The following is a 17,007-nucleotide window of genomic DNA, read 5'->3' on the forward strand; positions in this document are numbered from 1 at the left end:
GAGAGCCTGACTGGCTCGGCCTGGGCAGCAGCCTCAGGGGCTCCGCTAACTGGAAGCCCTGGCCTGCGGGCACTCTGGGCCAGGAGGCTGGCCCTGGCCGACCGGCCTGCCTGCCTGTCTGTCTGTCTGTCCCTGGCAGCCCGGCCGCGCCTGTGCAGCTCCGGGCCCTGCAGGAACGGAGGCACGTGTAAGGAGGCTGGCGGCGAGTACCACTGCGACTGCCCCTACCGCTTCACTGGCAGGCACTGCGAGATCGGTGCGGAACCAGCGGCGCGCCGGCCTGGGGAGGGCGGGGAGGGGCTGGCCTGGGACCCCTGCCCTGCCCCCTGCGTCTGCTCATCAGGAGCACCCCACAAGCCCCCTACCGCCCCTGCTGAGGGTGTGGAGGGGGGGTGCACGTGACCCCTGGCCCTGCCTGATGGGTGCCTCTGCTTACAGGGAAGCCAGACTCGTGCGCCTCGGGCCCCTGTCACAACGGCGGCACCTGCTTCCACTACATCGGCAAATACAAGTGTGACTGCCCCCCGGGCTTCTCAGGGCGGCACTGTGAGATAGGTAAGGGGGAGCTCCTCACAGCCCCGCGGCCGGGAGGCAGAGCTGGCGTGAGACGCAGGACGCCCCTGCTGCGCAGAGGCCTCGGGGGGACAGTGATGGACAACGGGGTCCCCGCGCCCTTGCAGCCCCCTCCCCCTGCTTCCGGAGCCCATGCATGAATGGGGGCACCTGCGAGGACCTGGGCACAGACTTCTCCTGCCATTGCCAAGCAGGGTACACAGGACGCCGGTGCCAGGCAGGTGAGTGGGCCGGGTCGGGGCCAGGGCAGGGCAGGGCTCAGCAGGGGGCTGGGGAGGGAGGGGAAGGAAACCCCTGAGCAGCCCCTGGGGGCCGGTTCTGTCCCCTGGACAGGCTGCATGGGGAGCAAGGGGCTCGGGTCAGAGCAGCGGGAGGCCAGGCAGGGGCCTGCAGTGCAGGACCGGGCCCGTGTCCTTGCAGAGGTGGACTGCGGCCCCCCCGGCGAGGTGAAGCACGCCACCGTGCGATTCAACGGCACCCGCCTGGGCTCGGTGGCCCTGTACTCGTGTGACCGAGGCTACAGCCCGAGCGCCTCCAGCCATGTCCGGGTGTGCCAGCCACAGGGCGTCTGGAGCGCGCCCCCCCAGTGCCACGGTGACCGGGGCCCTCTGCCGGGGGGGGGGGGGGGAGCCACGCCCCGCTCCCCTGGGCTGAGCGGGGGGGCACGAGCCGCAGTTCTGACCCTGGCCTGTGTCTCCTCTGTGCCAAGGGAGGCCAAGACCTGGTGCTGATGGTGGGGACAACCGGTCCCCTCCACTCAGGACCCTTCTCTAAGGGCTTCTGGTCCTCAGAGCACCCCAGAGCATGAGGTCCAACACCCACAAGCCCACTCTGCAGAGGAAGCCACTGAGGCCAGGAGGCAGCCCCAAGGCAGAGCCCTGCAGAGGCAGATCAGGGCTTAGGACCCACTCCTGCTCCCAGGCCCACCCAGGCCTGTGGGATCAGACCCTGCATGAGCATTTAAGGGGTGTTGCCCCGCAGGCAAGGCCCCCCTTGGTCCAGGCACCTGGAGACAACGGTGCTGCAGATGCCACTGCAGCAGTGCACTAAGCGAACAGAACATCCCAAGCTGTTCAGACCATCGGTGTGACGGTAACAGTCTCAGAAGACAGAGAGTTTTCAGCAAAATAGCTTAGGGACAGGACAGCAATCCAGAGAAGAGAGGCACAGGACACAGTGCTCCCTCCCAGATGCCCTGCAAGGCGTGGGGCCTGGGCAGCCCTCTCAGGGGGAGAGTTCCCGAACACAGGTGCAGTCCCTGGCCTTAAGCATGCTCCTTTACGTCTGTCCTTCCAAGCCCCCCAGGGCTCGTGGTCACTGTCTAGGAGGCCACCCCGGGCCCAGTGCTGCTTCTCCGCAACGTGCCACCAGAGGAGGAGTGGGGACCACCAGGGAACGTGTGCTCACAAGCCAGGGTACCAGGACACTCGAGGAACACAGCCACCTCAGAAACAGTAATAGAGCCCAGACAATACATACTACTGGGAGGAGAAACGTAGGAGATGAGTAAGAATGTAAAATAAGCATGACAAATACACAAAAAGAAACATGGCGTTGGCCATAAAAATAGAATCAACAAATAATATTTAAAAGAAAGCAGAATAAGATGACTGAAAAACTGTAATAGTAGAAGTAACAGGCACAGACAAATGGGAACAGACAAAGACGAAGCTAATGAGTTGAAAGATCAGTGTAAGGAGTTGTACCAGAGAGAAGAAGGGAAATACTCGTAAATCAGAAAGACAATGTAGGCTCTGAGGAGTGTATAAGTGCTGACATTGAGGTAACAGGACTCCAAGAGTGACAAAAATTAAAATAGGATGGAATGTTGCAACAACTAGGGAGCTAAATTCCCAGAATAACTGATAAATGATCAGAGATTGAAAGTGCCTGCAGAATGTCAAACAGGAGGAAAGAGAAACATTAGACACATTACAATAAAATTTAAGAAAATCAGGAATAGATCCTTAGAAAAAGGGACAAGAATCCACAAAGGAACAAGAGTCAGATCAGCACCAGACTTAGAGAGACATCAGGACTGAGATAATAAAATGGCATTTTAAAGATAGTGAAGTGATCCATTCAGTTAGGGTGCAGACAGTTAGAAAACACCGTCACTCTCACTGTAACATCAGGGAAGCTCCAGAGAGCCCATAAAATCATACCTTTTAACTCATCAGAGGGCTGAGGATGCAAAGTTTTCTCACAAGGAAGCACCAGGCCCAAACAATGCCATGGATCAATCCCACCAAACTGCCAAGAAGCAGACTGCTGCAGTGTTACACAGGCCCTCCTGGGGAGTATAAAAGAGTGTGTGCCAACCACTCCACGAGGCCAGGATAACCTTAAACCAACACCAGACATGGACAGGTGGATACAGTAAAGTTATGGGTCCATTAAACGTGAAATAGATATAGAAATGTGACGGTCTATAAAGACTATATACACCATAATGGGGCTTCCCAAGTGATGCCAGTGGTAAAGAATCGGCTTGCCAATGTAGGAAACCCAAGAGACATGGGTTTGATTCCTGGGTAGGGAAGATGCCCTAGAGTAGAAGTGGCAACCCACCCCAGTATTCTTGCTTGAAATGGCAACCCACTCCTGTATTCTTTCCTGGCAAATTCCACGGACAGAGGAGCCTGGTGGGCGACAGTCCGTGGGGCCTCAAAGTCAGACACAACTGAGCACACGCACACCATTCTTGAGTTGAGTTGTTGTAAAAATAGTTTGATATTAGAAAAATTTGCTACACTAACCAACTAAAGGAGAAAAGTCATATAAGAATCTCAATGAATGTATAATAAGCATTTGATAAAATTCATACCTATTCAAGTAACAGATTCCTACCAAGTAAGAATTTTAAAAGTACTCCTCATCCAGATAAAAATAATATCACACACATACACCTTTCTAGTACCACATGGTATAATACAGGATTTACTGGAAGGAAAACTTATAAAAGAGAAATAGCAGAGCCCACAGAGCCCCCCAAGTGTTCATTAGCCCACAGGGAGATGTGCTTAGACCAGGCGTAAGCTAGGCTGAACACATGATGACACTGAAACACACCAATTATACTCCATGTATTTACAAAGGAATGAGGACAGGTTCCCTCAAGAGAGCTTTGGGGCTTCCCTGGTGGTCATGGTTAAGGCTCCATGCTTCCCCTGCAGAGGGCACGGGTCCAGTCTCTGGTCAAGGAGGCTCCGCGTGCTGCACGGTGCAGACAAAAACAACAAGGAGAGGAAGCTGTGGACCAGTGTTCCCTGATCTTCATTATACAGGAGTGGGATCTGGAATTCAAAAGCTGCTCTTCTGTTGAACTGACTCAGACATGCTGAGCTACCAACAGGAGGAAGGAAATTAGCTTCTGAGGCAGTTTTATGATGGGTCTTATCTAACCTAGAACAGACATTACCCTAAGTGGAGAAACATTCCCCTTAAAATTCAGAACAAAATAAGGATGCCCATTATCACTAAGTCTAGTCAATATTACATTGTCAGTAATAGCCTATGCAATAAAGTAAGAAAAAGAAAGTAAAGTCATGAAAATGCTAAAGGGGGAAGTAAAAATGTTAGTATTTACAGCCAATATGGTTGTCTTTCAACCAAAAGAAAACTATATAAATGATAGGACATGTAATATGTATGGTGAATATAGGTTATTATAACAAAATTCATTGCATTTTTATATATCAACAACAAATAATGATTAAATGACATATTTTTTATAATTTATAATTAATTATAAAGAAGACATGTGCAAATGAAACCAAAAACTGATTCCTTGAAAGGATCAATAAAGATAATAAGCTTCTAGCTAGACTGATCAAGGAAAAAAATAAAAGTTAGCATTTTTCAGAATGAAAAAAGGGACATCACTAAGGACTATATGAGCATTTAAAGGGCAAGGAGATACTGTGAACAACTTCAGGCCAATATATCTCACAATTTAGAAAAAATGAAGAAAGACCCTAATGATCACAACTGACACAAGAATAAATAGAAAATATGAAGAGCTTCATATCTATTAAGGAAATTTAACTTGTGGCTAAAAACTTCCCTGCAAAGAAAATGGCAGGACCAGACTGCTTCACTGAGTTCTGTCAAACATTTCAGAAGGAATAATAATACTATCCACACAGCTCTTTCAGAGAATATAGGAGGAAGGAACCCTCTTCAGCTCATTTTATGAGACCAGTATCGCCTTTATACCAAAACCAGAGACACTACAAAAATGAAGTTACAGGCCAACAATATTCCTCATGTGCAAAGCATAAAAATCCTAACAAGACATTATTAAAATCCAACCCACTATTACATCAGAAGGCTAATACAGCCTGACCTAGAGGGATTTATCTCAAGAATAGTTTAGCATTTGAAAATCAGTAAATGTACTTTGCCATATTAGAAAATAAAGGTGAAAACAATATGATTATTTTAATAGATGCAGAAAAAGTCATTTGACAAAATTCAACTATTATTTTAAAAATTCTTAACAAACTAAGAGTAGAAGAAAATTTCTTTAACCCGATCAAAGGGCATCCATGAAAAAAATTAACAGCTAACAAAGTACTTACGGGTAAAAGACTTCCTGCTGTTATCAGTGGTAAAGCAAAGGTTCACCAGTGCCTTCCACCATTGTCCTGGAGGCCCTAGACCATGCCATAGGAGAGAAAAGGAAGACCTCATGTCTATCAGGCAAGAAGTAAAGATGACATGATCGTGCACACAGAAAATTCTAAGAAATTCTACAACAGAAGCAATAGAATAAGTGAATTCAAGCAGGTCACAGGATACAGGGTCAATACACAGAAACAATTATATTTTCATATTCTAGCAGTGGAGACTTGGAAAATGAAATGAAATAATATTATGTACAATAGCATCAAAATGATAATTTTTATATATGTGAAATGAATTATAGACAAAATGTAAAAGCTAAAACTATAAACTTCTGTAAGAAAGCATATGAGAAAATCTTCATGACAGCTGGAATAAAATGGTTAGGTACTCAGAAAACATTACACTGTTTCTCCACTTCTCACCACACCCAACAATTAGTTCCAGATGTATTAAGGACTTAAATAGGTTTTTTTTTTTTTTTAACTATACAGTTTTGTGTAGGGAATGTAGGTTAATTATCTTTTTGGCCTTAAGGCAGGGAAAGATTCCACAAAAACCACTAAGTATAAAAGGAAAAAATGGACAAATTGACTAGTTAAAAATTAGGAACTTAAATTCATCAGCCTTAAGAAAGTCGGGCTTCCCTTGTGGCTCAGCTGGTAAAGAATCCGCCTTCAATACAGGAGACCTGGGTTCGATTCCTGGGTTGGGAAGATCCCCTAGAGAAGGGAAACGCTACCCACTCCAGTATTCTGGCCTGGAGAATTCCATGGACTATATATATAGTCCATGGTGTCGAAAAGAGTCAGACATGACTAAGTGACTTTCACTTATGTATATATTATATGTGATATATACATACATACGTATATATGTATACACACACACACATATATATTCAACCCAATAGGTAAAACACATGAGTAGGAATTTCATAGAAGCCTTTGTCAGTGGTATGCAAAATGAAAATCAACAGTACAGTGACATACATTCAGTTGGCAAAACTTCTGAAGTCTAAAAAGTCCATATATTGGTGAGACTATGGATAAACAGGATTTGTTCTAAATTGCTGGAGGAAGTGTAAACTGGTATAAGCACTTTGAAGACAATTTAGTAATTTGTCAAGCTGGCCACTCATATAAACTGTGTCCTAGCAATTGTACTGCTTGATAATTGTAAATCTAGGGAAAACTCTACACCAGGAGATGTGAAAGACACAGAACAGCAAGAAATCTAAACCCAACCCCAAAGCCTACCAAACAAGAGAGATAAAGTATGGTATAATCACACTGAGGAATATTAGACAGTGATGAAAAGAACAACCCACAACATAGAAACATCTATTGATATAATGTTGAGTGACAAAAGAGCATATTAACCACAATATCCTATTAATAAAGTTCATACTAGCAAAAACAAAACTGTGTATTGTCCGGCATATTGGTAAAAATTTAAAAACTGAGGAGGCACAGAGAGGATAACCACAGACATTAGAGTCACAAGTGGGATATGCATGTGAGCAGATGAGCCAACATTCTTAGCCCCCAGGTCAGTTGCTGGCCCCCAGGGGTCATTCTGTCAATACGATTTATTTACTTATTTACATGTTAAGCATTAAAAGTAAACTGTTTTAAGCTAAACATCATTAAATCAGGAGCAAAATTCCCAGTTTTTTAAAATTCCATGGTGAATATTTCAAAATGAAGGGCTGGCCCCCAAGAGTCTCGGTTTCATACATGATTGTTACATAATGAACAGGCGCGGTAGGGTCCTCAGGAGCATCCCCAGCCCCTTCCCGGAGGTGCTCCTCTTCCCCTCCAGGGCCCTCCTTGAGTTCTGGCCTCTCCCGGCACCTGGGATGTCGCAGACTTCCGCCCAGAGCCTCCTGTCAAAGCTCATGTGCGTCCCTCTTAGTCCGGCTTCGAGTCCTCCCTGCTAACAGCAGCAACACTGCTCTATTCTTGGGGTCTCCCCCGGCGCCTGGCACCCGGGCTTTCCTCGCTCAGAAATCGACGAGTGCCGATCCCAGCCGTGCCTGCACGGGGGCTCCTGCCAGGACCGCGTCGCCGGGTACCTGTGCGTCTGCAGCCCAGGGCGTGAAGGAACCCACTGTGAGCGGGGTAAGGCGGTCCCCGCCTCCCGTGGGCCGGCCGCTCCCCTTGAGCCCCAGCGCCCAGCATGGCCCCTGCCCAGCTGCTCCGCTCCGTGTGCTGGGGTCTGGCTGGGTGCTGCCTGCTCTCTTGGGCCCCTGCCGGGTCTGATGTCCAGAGGGACAGCAGTTTATAGATACTCTTGCCTACAGTCCCCAGGAGGACTGAGCCCAGCTAACAACAGCTAACCATGACCCTCTCCCCTGCCTCCCGCAGACTCTGGCTGGTTGGGGGCGGGGGGAAAGTGGGGGTGAGGACCCAGGGGCAGAGAAGGGGGGGTACAGGGGGCAGATCCCAGTCCTGCGCCCGAGCCGGACTTGGGGGGCGGCCCCATGAAGCCTGCTCCCTCACGCCTGTGCAGGCCAGGCGGCCACAGAGCCTGGGCAGTGAAGGCAGCAGGGGCCTAGACAGGGTCCGTGGGCAGAGTGAGGGCAGGAGAGGCTGCAGTCTGGGGCCCAGGAGGCCCCGGGGCGGGGGCCATGCAGCCTCGTGTCCGTGTCCCTCTCCTCAGAGACAGACGAGTGCCAGGCGCAGCCCTGCAGAAACGGAGGCTCCTGCAGGGACCTCCCGGGGGCCTTTGTCTGCCAGTGCCCCCCCGCTTTCACTGGTGCCCACTGCGAGACAGGTAGGGGCTGCTCTCGGGGTCCCCACGTGCCGGGCCCTCACCCACACTCACGATGCCCCGGACGCCCGGGAAGACCTGTTTGCAACAAGCACAGACGCTGGGCTGCTCGGAGCAGGGGGCGGGGACAGTGCCCGGGGACAGGATTCTGGGGGGACGAGGGGAGGGCCAGGTGCCCGCCAAGGGTGCGGGTCACCCCCCCCCCGCCCGCCCCCTGCCCCCCGCGACCTCGCCACGCCGTCCCTTCCCTTCCTCCCGCTGTCCTCTCCTCCCTCCCCCAGACACCCCCTTGCTGCCCTGGCCGACTCTCTGGGTGTTCTCCAGAGGTGGACGCCTGCGCCTGCAGCCCCTGCCAGCACGGAGGCCGCTGTGAGAACGGCGGCGGGGCCTACCTGTGCGTCTGCCCAGAGGGTTTCTTCGGCTACCACTGTGAGACAGGTGGGGGTCCCGCTCCCTGCCCGCGCACCCCCGTCCACCTGGCTCCATGACCAGCCACAGGCTGTGCCGCCCTGGACGGGCCCAGCTCACAGCCGCCCCAGGGGAACGGCGCTCCCAGTTCCTCACGAGAGACCCTCGCTCATGCGCCTGTTAGGGCCCCTGTGGACCAGGCGAGGGACGAGGCCTTTCCTGACCACGGCCTGCAGCAGCCCCCACCCCGCCGCCCGCCACCCCAGCACCGTGTTTCTCTGCTCAGCATTTCTCCCAGCTCACTGTGTGTCTCCCCAGGGTGGGGTGGCCTGACCTGTGCTGTCCCCAAGTGTCCCCTAAGCTGGGCCTGACCGGCACTGCTCAGATATGCCGGGTGGACGGGTCCTGGGCTCCAGCCCCACCACGGGGCACAGGAGCCAGCCCAGCAATGAGCACGGTGTGGACAGTTTGCGGCCAGAGTGCCTCACTGGGGTGGGGGGCCCTGTGGGCCCTGGCCTGGAAGCCCGGGGCTGCACCTCAGCCCCAGCAAACACAGGCCGTGGAGGGGCTGGTGTTCTTAGCTGCCCCCCAGGAGTGGTCACCTTGGCTTGGCTCTGGGTGAGCCAGCCTGGCCTCTCCGTGGGGCCCCTGGCAAGCCCTGCCCCTCCCCCGGAGAGTGTCCCCCATATCTGCTCCCCAAAGTGCCATCTGTGACTGCCCACCTGCACCCCACAAGCACACCAACACGGGACCAGCCCAGGGTCAGCATCAAGGGCCCAGGGGAAGGCGCCTGGCCAGACGTCCACTCACTGCTGCCTCCCCCCACAGTGAGTGACCCCTGCTTCTCAAACCCCTGTGGAGGCCGCGGCTACTGCCTGGCCAGCAACGGGTCCCACAGCTGCACCTGTAAAGTGGGCTACACCGGCAAGGACTGTGACAAAGGTGAGGCAGCGAGGGCGCCAGCGTGGGGGCTCCCCTCCCACCCGAGGGTTGCAGACACCCCGTGGGGCGGGGCCAAGAGCTGAGCGGCCCCCGCAGCAGAGTGTCCAAGCAGCTGCTGCCCCAGGCGTGCCCAGGAAGCGCATACGAGCCCGAGGGCAACATCTGGGCAGTCCCACTCGGGTATATGCAAGACATCCTCCAGGAGCCGCTGCCAGATGCCAGATGTAGGCGCCACGGCAAGCTCCAGCCAGCAGCTGCCCACCTGTGCCCCGGGGGCGGGGGGGCAGGCCCAAGGGCCAGCGGGCCACACACCTGCCTGGGGGCCGGGACTCGCCCGGCCGACAGCTGACACCCCCCCTTCCCTTGTTCTTGACCGAAACCCTGAAGAGCTCTTCCCACCAACGGCCCTCAAGGTGGAGCAAGTGGAAGAGAGTGGGGTCTCCATCTCCTGGCGCCCCCCCGAAGGCCCAGCTGCCAGGCAGGTGCTGGACGGCTATGCTGTCACCTACGCGTCCTCGGACGGCTCCTACCGCCGCACGGACTTCGTGGACCGGGGCCGCTCCGTGCACCAGCTCCGGGCCCTGGCGCCTGGCAGGGCCTACAACGTCTCCGTCTTCTCGGTCAAGCGCAACACCAACAACAAGAACGACATCAGCAGGCCCGTCCTGCTGCTCACCCGCACGAGTGAGTGATGCGGCACTGCAGCGCACCCCCAGCAGGGTGCCAGCCGGGAGGGCCCCTCCTCTGGAGGAGAGGGATGGTAACAGGGTGAGGGAGGGGGCTGGGGAGTGCAGGGTCCCTGAGGAGGTGCTGGGACTGCCATGGGGTGAGGCTGGAGCCTCCCTGCAGGCTGGAGCAGAGGCAGCCGTAAGGCAGCAGGGAGGCCATCTGGGCGTGCTGCCCTGAAGGAAGTTGTGCGCAGAGGCTGGGCCCCGCTGGCCTGTCTGCTCCTGGGGGCTGTGGGGTGGGGGGACCCCGGAATGCTCCCACGATGGAGACGCTGGGCCCCGCTGGCCTGTCTGCTCCTGGGGGCTGTTGGGGAGAGGGGACCCCAGAATGCTCCCACGATGGTGGGTTGGTGGGTGCTGGCCCAGGGAGTCAAGAAATGGGGAGGGGAGGCTGGAGGATGGAACAAGAACTGGGCAGGGGCATGAGCACTGGGCATGTTGGGAGCCCCCTGAGGGTGGCTGGCAGGGCGGGGCAGGTGGGCACGGGCAGGTAAGTGGGCAGGTGGGCACAGCCAGTCATGGGGGCAGGGCAAGCGACGCAGGCATGGCCTGCTGGCCAGGTGAGCAGGAAGACGAGGGTCCTGGAGGGCAGAGGGGAGCACCTTCTCAGGCCCCTCAGAAAGAGGTTGCATGGATGCCGACAGCTAGGACGCTGAGGGCCACGTGTGAGGAGGGATGAGGCCTCAGGACGGGGTGTCCTGGGGAAGGACAGCGCACAGGGCCAGGAGGGTGGCCCCAGTGTGTGACAGAAGAGCCTAAGGGGCTGGGGGTGGACGGGGCCATCCTGAGCTCGGCTCTAGCAAAACGCGCTTTTGAGGCTGCTCAAGGTGGGCTCTGGAAGAAAGACAGCCACCCCCGCGCCATCGGGGTGGGGGTGAGGCACCCTTCCTGCAGCCAAGGGCTTGGCACTCTGGGGGCTGGGGCACCCCTCTCAACTCCCTTGGCCTGGGGTTCACCCCCTTCCCTGGCATCACCAAGGCCTCTCCTGGCTTCTCCCTGGCAGGCCCCAGGAGCCCCCAGATGGTGCAGAGAGTCAGTGAAGTTCCCATCCTGTCCCCTGGCAGGCCAAGACCACTCAGGGCAGTGCCTACAGCAGCCCCTTTGCAACGCCTTCGCCCTGAGGCAGTGGTCCAGGGCATGTCCACCTGCCCCCAGTCCCTGCTGGACTGAGGGACGCCTTCAGCAAGCCCAGACTGGCCGGGCATCTCGAGGCCACTTCTGTGCAGGTCCCCAGGGCCCTTCCCGAGCCCCCTCTCCAGCCCCGGCCCCATCCTCCAGGGGTGAGGAGGGGCCACACAGGCTGCTTGCCCACTATCCCCAGGACCCCGCCCCATCGAGGGCCTTGAGGTCGCCAACGTGACAGCCAGCGCCATTTCGGTGCGGTGGGCTCTGCACAGGATCCGCCACGCCACCGTCAGCAGTGTGCGCCTGTCCATCCGCCACCCTGAGGCCCAGGAGGAGCAGTCCACTGATGTGGACAGGAGCGTGGACAGGTTCACGTTCAGGTAAGAGTGAGGGCACCCACTCCCCCCGCCCCACCAGGCTCCTGCCGCTCTCCCACCCCAGCCCCCTGGAGGAGCAGGGGCGTGTGATCAGTCCTGGGCCCCACTGCTGCCTCGCCTCCCGCGGGCCACCAGCCTAGTGTCAGAGTGCCGGAGAGAGCAGAGATGCTCTGGACTCTGCAGATGGCACCTCCTGCAGGCAGAAGAAAGAGGCCACCAGAGGCCAGCCCTGAGTTCCTCCAGCCCGAGTCATGAGACTCCTTGGAAAGGGAGAAGACAAGCACCCCTGGGCTGCCTGACATTTTTTACTTCATTCAAATATGTTCGAACCTTAAGCTGGTCAAGGATAGGGCAGCCTGGTGTGCTGCAGTCCATGGGGTTGCAAAGAGTCGGACACGACTTGAGCAGTTGAACTAAGCTAAACTGAAACTTCTTATGCATATTACATATTATATACCAACAAAACTACAAAATAAAATTCAAGTGAACATCAGTCACTCAAAATGACTGATGACTGGAATAAACATTTCAGCAGCACCACAAGGAAGCTTCAGACCCTCAGCCTAGGCCCCCAGCTCAAGGACACTCCCAGACGGCAGCCTGTGAGGGACCCATGAGCCACTCAGAGCTTCTGACCCAGGCAGGGAGGGTGGGCAGTGCTTGAGGGCGAGGTCAGGAGGGAAGGCGGCAGCTGTGACGTCCCCACCAAGCTCCCGAGTCTGACCACAGCTGTGGAGCTGGGCTCAGGCACAGCTCTGCAGCGTCCAGCCTAGAGCAGCCATGGGCCATGGCTGGGAGAGGGGCTCTGGAAGGCGGGACGGGCAGGCCACCAACCTGCCTGCACCCGCACATTTCCAGCTTGCAAACTTCTCTCCACCACATTTCTGTGGTCTTCTGTCCAGCCGTATGGCTATCTGTGCTGGAGACCACGCCCCCTCCCCTTGTCTGTGAAGTGTGGCTGTGGCTCCTTCTGCCCACGCCCCAGGAACAGCGGGACAGAGACACAAATGGGGTCCCAGGTGGGCACTCCTGTGTTGGGGTCCCCAAGGCCATCCCCAGGTTCACGAGGGGGTTACCCAGGACTCAGCAGAGACTCAGGACAGAGACAGGGTATAAAATGATGTCAATGAAAGGAAGAGGCAGGCGGGAACAAGTCAGGGACCATGGGTGAGCTTCCACAGCCCCTCCCCACTCATGACAAGCTCCCCCCAACATCCCCAACACACCCCACCCCCACCACAGCCTGCAGGTACTTTCCCGGGGAGCCAAGTAGACATATAGCACCCAGGGCTTTTACCGGGCAGGAGGGCGGGGGTAGTCACCAGCACCTGAGCCCGGAGAAAGTTCCAGAACCCCAGAGGAAGGGATGCTCAGCTGGCAGAAGCCTCACTGTGCACAGACATTTAGGGGCAGGGAGACCCTCTCCTCCCTGAGGGCACTGCGGACCCTCAGAAGTTCCATCCCAGGGCCAGCCCTCCTCAGGGGGTGGGCCGGCCTGCCTGTTACACCCTTTTCCTTCAGTTGCCCTATGCTGGCCTCTGCTGTCTGAACACCAGCTTCCAACCACATTGCAGCCACCCCAGGCCTGTGTCCAGTCCAGCACTAGACAGACAGACCAGGGAGTAGCTTCCTATCCCAGGAGCACTCAGCTCTCAGGCCATAGTCTGGCCTCTGTGGAGGCTGCCTGGCCACCAGTCCTGGGATGCCTCCCACCTGTGTCACACCGGCCCCGGGACGACCCCCGCCTGTGTCACACTGGCCCCGGGACAACCCCCGCCAGCCCCAGAACGACCCCCACCTGTGTCACACCAACCCCAGGAAGACCCCCACCAGGGTCACACGGGCCCCAGGACGACCCACAGGCGGAGCCGTGGTCTGAGAGCAGAGCCATCCTGTTCCTCTCCCCGGCCTCCCTTCCCCACAGGGCCTTGCTGCCAGGAAGGAGATACACCATCTGGGTGACGGCCCTCAGCGGGCTTGGGGGGCAGGAGCACCCCACGGAGAGCCTGGCCTCGGCCCCGGTGCACGTGTGGACCCGTGAGTAGAGGGGTGAGGGCTCTCAGCTCCCTTCCGGAAGTTCCCCTAGCCCTGCCCTCAGTCTCTGAGTGGCCACAGCCCCAGAAAGCTGCCCTGGCCACGTGCATGCGGCCCAGAGGGACCTGGGATGGTGACTGCAGGGGGCTGGGCAGGGCCCCTGCCGGGATGACCTCCCGAGGCTGCCCTCACTGTGGGTGTTCCCAGGCCCCTGCCAGAGCAAGGTCACTGAACAAGGGCAGGAGGAGAAGACAGCAAGGATGGACAGGCTGTCCACCTGGGCGAGAACACTCAGCCCTCACCGCCCTTTCCTCCCCAGCACACAGGCTGTCCAGGCACAGGAGGGGCAGTGAGCGGGGGTGGGGAGGGCAGGGCCTCACCTGGTGGGACAGGCAGACAGCAAGGGTCAGGTCCTCACTCTGACCCTGGGTGTGGGGTCCCTGGCCCACCCTCTGCCCATCTAGCCCACTCCCCTACCTATATCCCAGGAGAAGGTGTGTGTGGCCAAGGTCAGGGGGATGAAGAACGCCATGCAGGAGGGCCACCTGATGGACTGCGCTGGGGGGGGGGGGGGGGGAGCCTCACGGGGTGCCTGCTGTTGCCGGCCCTGAGCAGCTGCCATCGCCCCTCCACCTGTCCTTGGGGACAGTGAGGTCTGTGACAACCCAGTCTGGCTTCCAGCAAGGCTTTAGCCTCCATGTCAGATCTTTAGAGTGTGTCCTGGGCAGAAGACCCCACCAGCCACCTTCACTCCCCTCCCCTGCTCCGTGCTCATCCAGGGCCTCTGCCGCCAGCCAACCTGACTGCCGCCCGAGTCACGGCCACCTCTGCCCACGTGGTCTGGGATGCCCCCACTCCAGGCACCTCTCTGGAGGCCTACGTCATCAATGTGACCACCAGCCAGAGCACCAAGAGCCGCTACGTCCCCAGCGGGAGGCTGGTGTCCTACACGGTGCGGGACCTGGTGCCCGGGCGGCGGTACCAGCTCTCAGTGATGGCCGTGCAGAGCGCCGAGGGCACCCAGCTGCACAGCGAGCCTGCCCACCTGTACATCATCACTTGTGAGTGCGGCCCCGTCTAGGACCTTCCCCCGGCCCAGCCACGCTGCTCCAGGGATGGGCAGGCAGCCCAGGAGCAGCGCTGTGCTGGCACAGGACTGCACGCGCAAGAATGGGGGGCAGCTCCTGCGCAGCTGTGCTGGGTCAGCGAGCTGGCAATTGGGAAGCATAAGCGTCTTGCGCCTCCACTCATGGTGTCCGCCCAGGTGGACCCCAGACAGTGAGCAGTAAATACAGGCCTCACCTGAAAACAGGTGCCCAGAGGAACCAGTGGCAAGACCCATGAGGCTGGCAGCGTGGAAGCGGGCCTGGGTAGTGGCCTGGAGGCCAGGCCTGACCCCTGAGGAACTCCTGGACAGCACCCCCGAAAAGAGGGGCAGGACAGCCCAGAAGCAGGGCTGGGACAGGCAGGAAGGGAGCTCAGTGGATGGATGGAGGCGGGAGCAGCTGGGGAGAGTGGCCCAGGGCGACAGTGAGGACGCGGGTCTGCTCTGGGGCGCTTGGGAGGCCCGCCCACCCCACGGGGGTCTGTACAACCCCCTACCTGTTCCAGCTCACAAAACAGTCTGTCTGGATGGTGAGGTGCTGCAGGGAGGCAGGCAGCAGCCTGGGCTCCCTCGTCTCCCAACCCACCAGCCTGCCCCCAGGGCACGAAGCACACGTGCCCTGAGACACGGACCCACCAGCCGGGCAGACGGGGGAGGTGGGGCCCCTCTGTGAGCTGGGAGGAAGGGCATGCAGGTGAGAAGGGCGCCAGCCCTTGGGTTGGGGTGGGCGGCCCCCACCCACAAAGGAGCGGCCCCCTCTCTCTCGGGGTGTGCGGGCTGTGGGCCTCAGCCCAGGTGGGTCTGGACGGGGCCCCAAGCCTTGCCTCACCCGCAGGTGGAGAGCCTGGGCCAGGGCGAGGGCTGGAACCAGCGCCTGGACAACACCCAGGCAGCAACCACAGCTCCTCCTTGGGCAGAGGTGGGGCTGGGCTGCGATGGGGCATCCCCCTCTTCAGCCAGGCACAGGGGAACCCAAACCAGCCCACATGGCCACCACTTCCTCCGCCCGCCCGCAGCCCCGAGGGACAGCACCGACAGACGATGGCACAGAGACGGACTCCCCCAGAAGGCACTGAGAACCCGCCCAGCCCCCGCACGCCTGCCCGAGCTGCGCCTGCTCAATGACCCCGGTGCCCCCGCGACGCCAACCCAGGCCCCCAGGTGCCTGCCTCAGCTGCCGCCCCCGAGACCCCGGCCCAGAGCCCCTGCTGACCCGTGCTGACTCTCGCAGGTTCTCAGAGCTCGTGGACGGCAGAGGACGAGTGAGGGCCAGGTTCGGCAGCTCACCCCGCAAGCGGGTCACTGTGAGATCACGTGAGTGGCCAGGCTGACCTAGGTGGCCTCCTGTCCCCAGCAGGACAAGGGACGAGACCCCTAAAACCTGGACTTTGAGACTACCCCCAGTGCCCAAAGTGTTCGCAGCAGGGGGACCCAAAGGGGTCAGGGGCCCAGGACTCCAGGGCCTGCATGAAGAGCCCACGCCACCTGCAGGCTCCCAGGGAGCCTTCCCAACACAGCAGTCCACACCGAAGGGACAGGCGGCCAGCAGGCACCGGAGATGGACAAGAAACCTGTTAGGAGCATGTCCGAGTGAGGACACCCCACCGAGTGCTGTGGCAGGAGCACAGGGTCCTTGGACTGGCCGCACCAGCCTCACAGGCTCTAGAAGGGCCGAGCGCGAGGTCTGGCTCAGGGCAGAGAAGGGGGAGAGGCGCTGTGGCCCCTCAGGAGCAGGGCGCAACTGTGAGGGGGAGACAGCACCTCAGCCAGCAGCTCAGGGTGAAGCAGCAGGTCAGCTCTCGGGCCATGAGTGACCTCCACCCAGCAGTCCCTGCTGAGGACTGGCAGGACGGTCAGGACTGGGCTCTGCCCAGAGAAAAGCTGATCCTACCCAAGGTGGCGCCAAGACCCACCCGGACCCCACCACACCGGGCCCTGCGGATGTCCCCAGGCCCTGAGGGAGAGAAGTCCCTTTCCAGAAGGAAGGCAGCCCCAGGACGGCGCGAGGCAGCATCTTCGTGGTCAGCACTGTGGCGTCTTGATTTCTTCTAGAACCCACGGCTCTGGTGCAAGTGGAGAACACGGAGGTGGTCCCCACGCCAGCCAGCCTGGCCCTCCAGCTCCCCAAACGCGGCGGTGACAAGGACGTGGAGAACAAGTCAGCAGGAGCAGACTACCGGGTTGACCACCATCGGGGGCCTGAGGACGGTAGGTGAGGAGGGGGCTGCCCACAGCGAGGAAACGGCTGAGCACCCTGCCTGCCAGGGGGCCCAACACGACATGCCGGCAGACAGGGCCGGGCCTGGGGACTGCA

At 58.0% G+C, this 17,007-nt stretch overlaps 1 protein-coding gene across 1 annotated transcript in view; it reads left to right on the forward strand.

Moving 5' to 3' along the window:
- Positions 1-17,007, forward strand: part of SNED1 (sushi, nidogen and EGF like domains 1) — a 79,487-nt gene that overhangs the window by 45,755 nt on the left and 16,725 nt on the right. Inside the window, exons 17-31 of the mRNA XM_061119771.1 lie at positions 140-256; positions 439-555; positions 681-794; positions 994-1,167; positions 7,209-7,322; positions 7,864-7,977; positions 8,299-8,412; positions 9,211-9,324; positions 9,712-10,008; positions 11,374-11,557; positions 13,479-13,591; positions 14,368-14,649; positions 15,710-15,854; positions 15,925-16,007; positions 16,746-16,901. Of these exons, the coding sequence (XP_060975754.1) occupies positions 140-256; positions 439-555; positions 681-794; positions 994-1,167; positions 7,209-7,322; positions 7,864-7,977; positions 8,299-8,412; positions 9,211-9,324; positions 9,712-10,008; positions 11,374-11,557; positions 13,479-13,591; positions 14,368-14,649; positions 15,710-15,854; positions 15,925-16,007; positions 16,746-16,901 (2,238 nt within the window). The remainder of the gene's footprint in view (positions 1-139; positions 257-438; positions 556-680; positions 795-993; positions 1,168-7,208; positions 7,323-7,863; positions 7,978-8,298; positions 8,413-9,210; positions 9,325-9,711; positions 10,009-11,373; positions 11,558-13,478; positions 13,592-14,367; positions 14,650-15,709; positions 15,855-15,924; positions 16,008-16,745; positions 16,902-17,007) is intronic.

The sequence above is a fragment of the Dama dama genome, chromosome 20 (assembly GCF_033118175.1).
Source record: "Dama dama isolate Ldn47 chromosome 20, ASM3311817v1, whole genome shotgun sequence".
Lineage (NCBI taxonomy): Eukaryota > Metazoa > Chordata > Mammalia > Artiodactyla > Cervidae > Dama > Dama dama.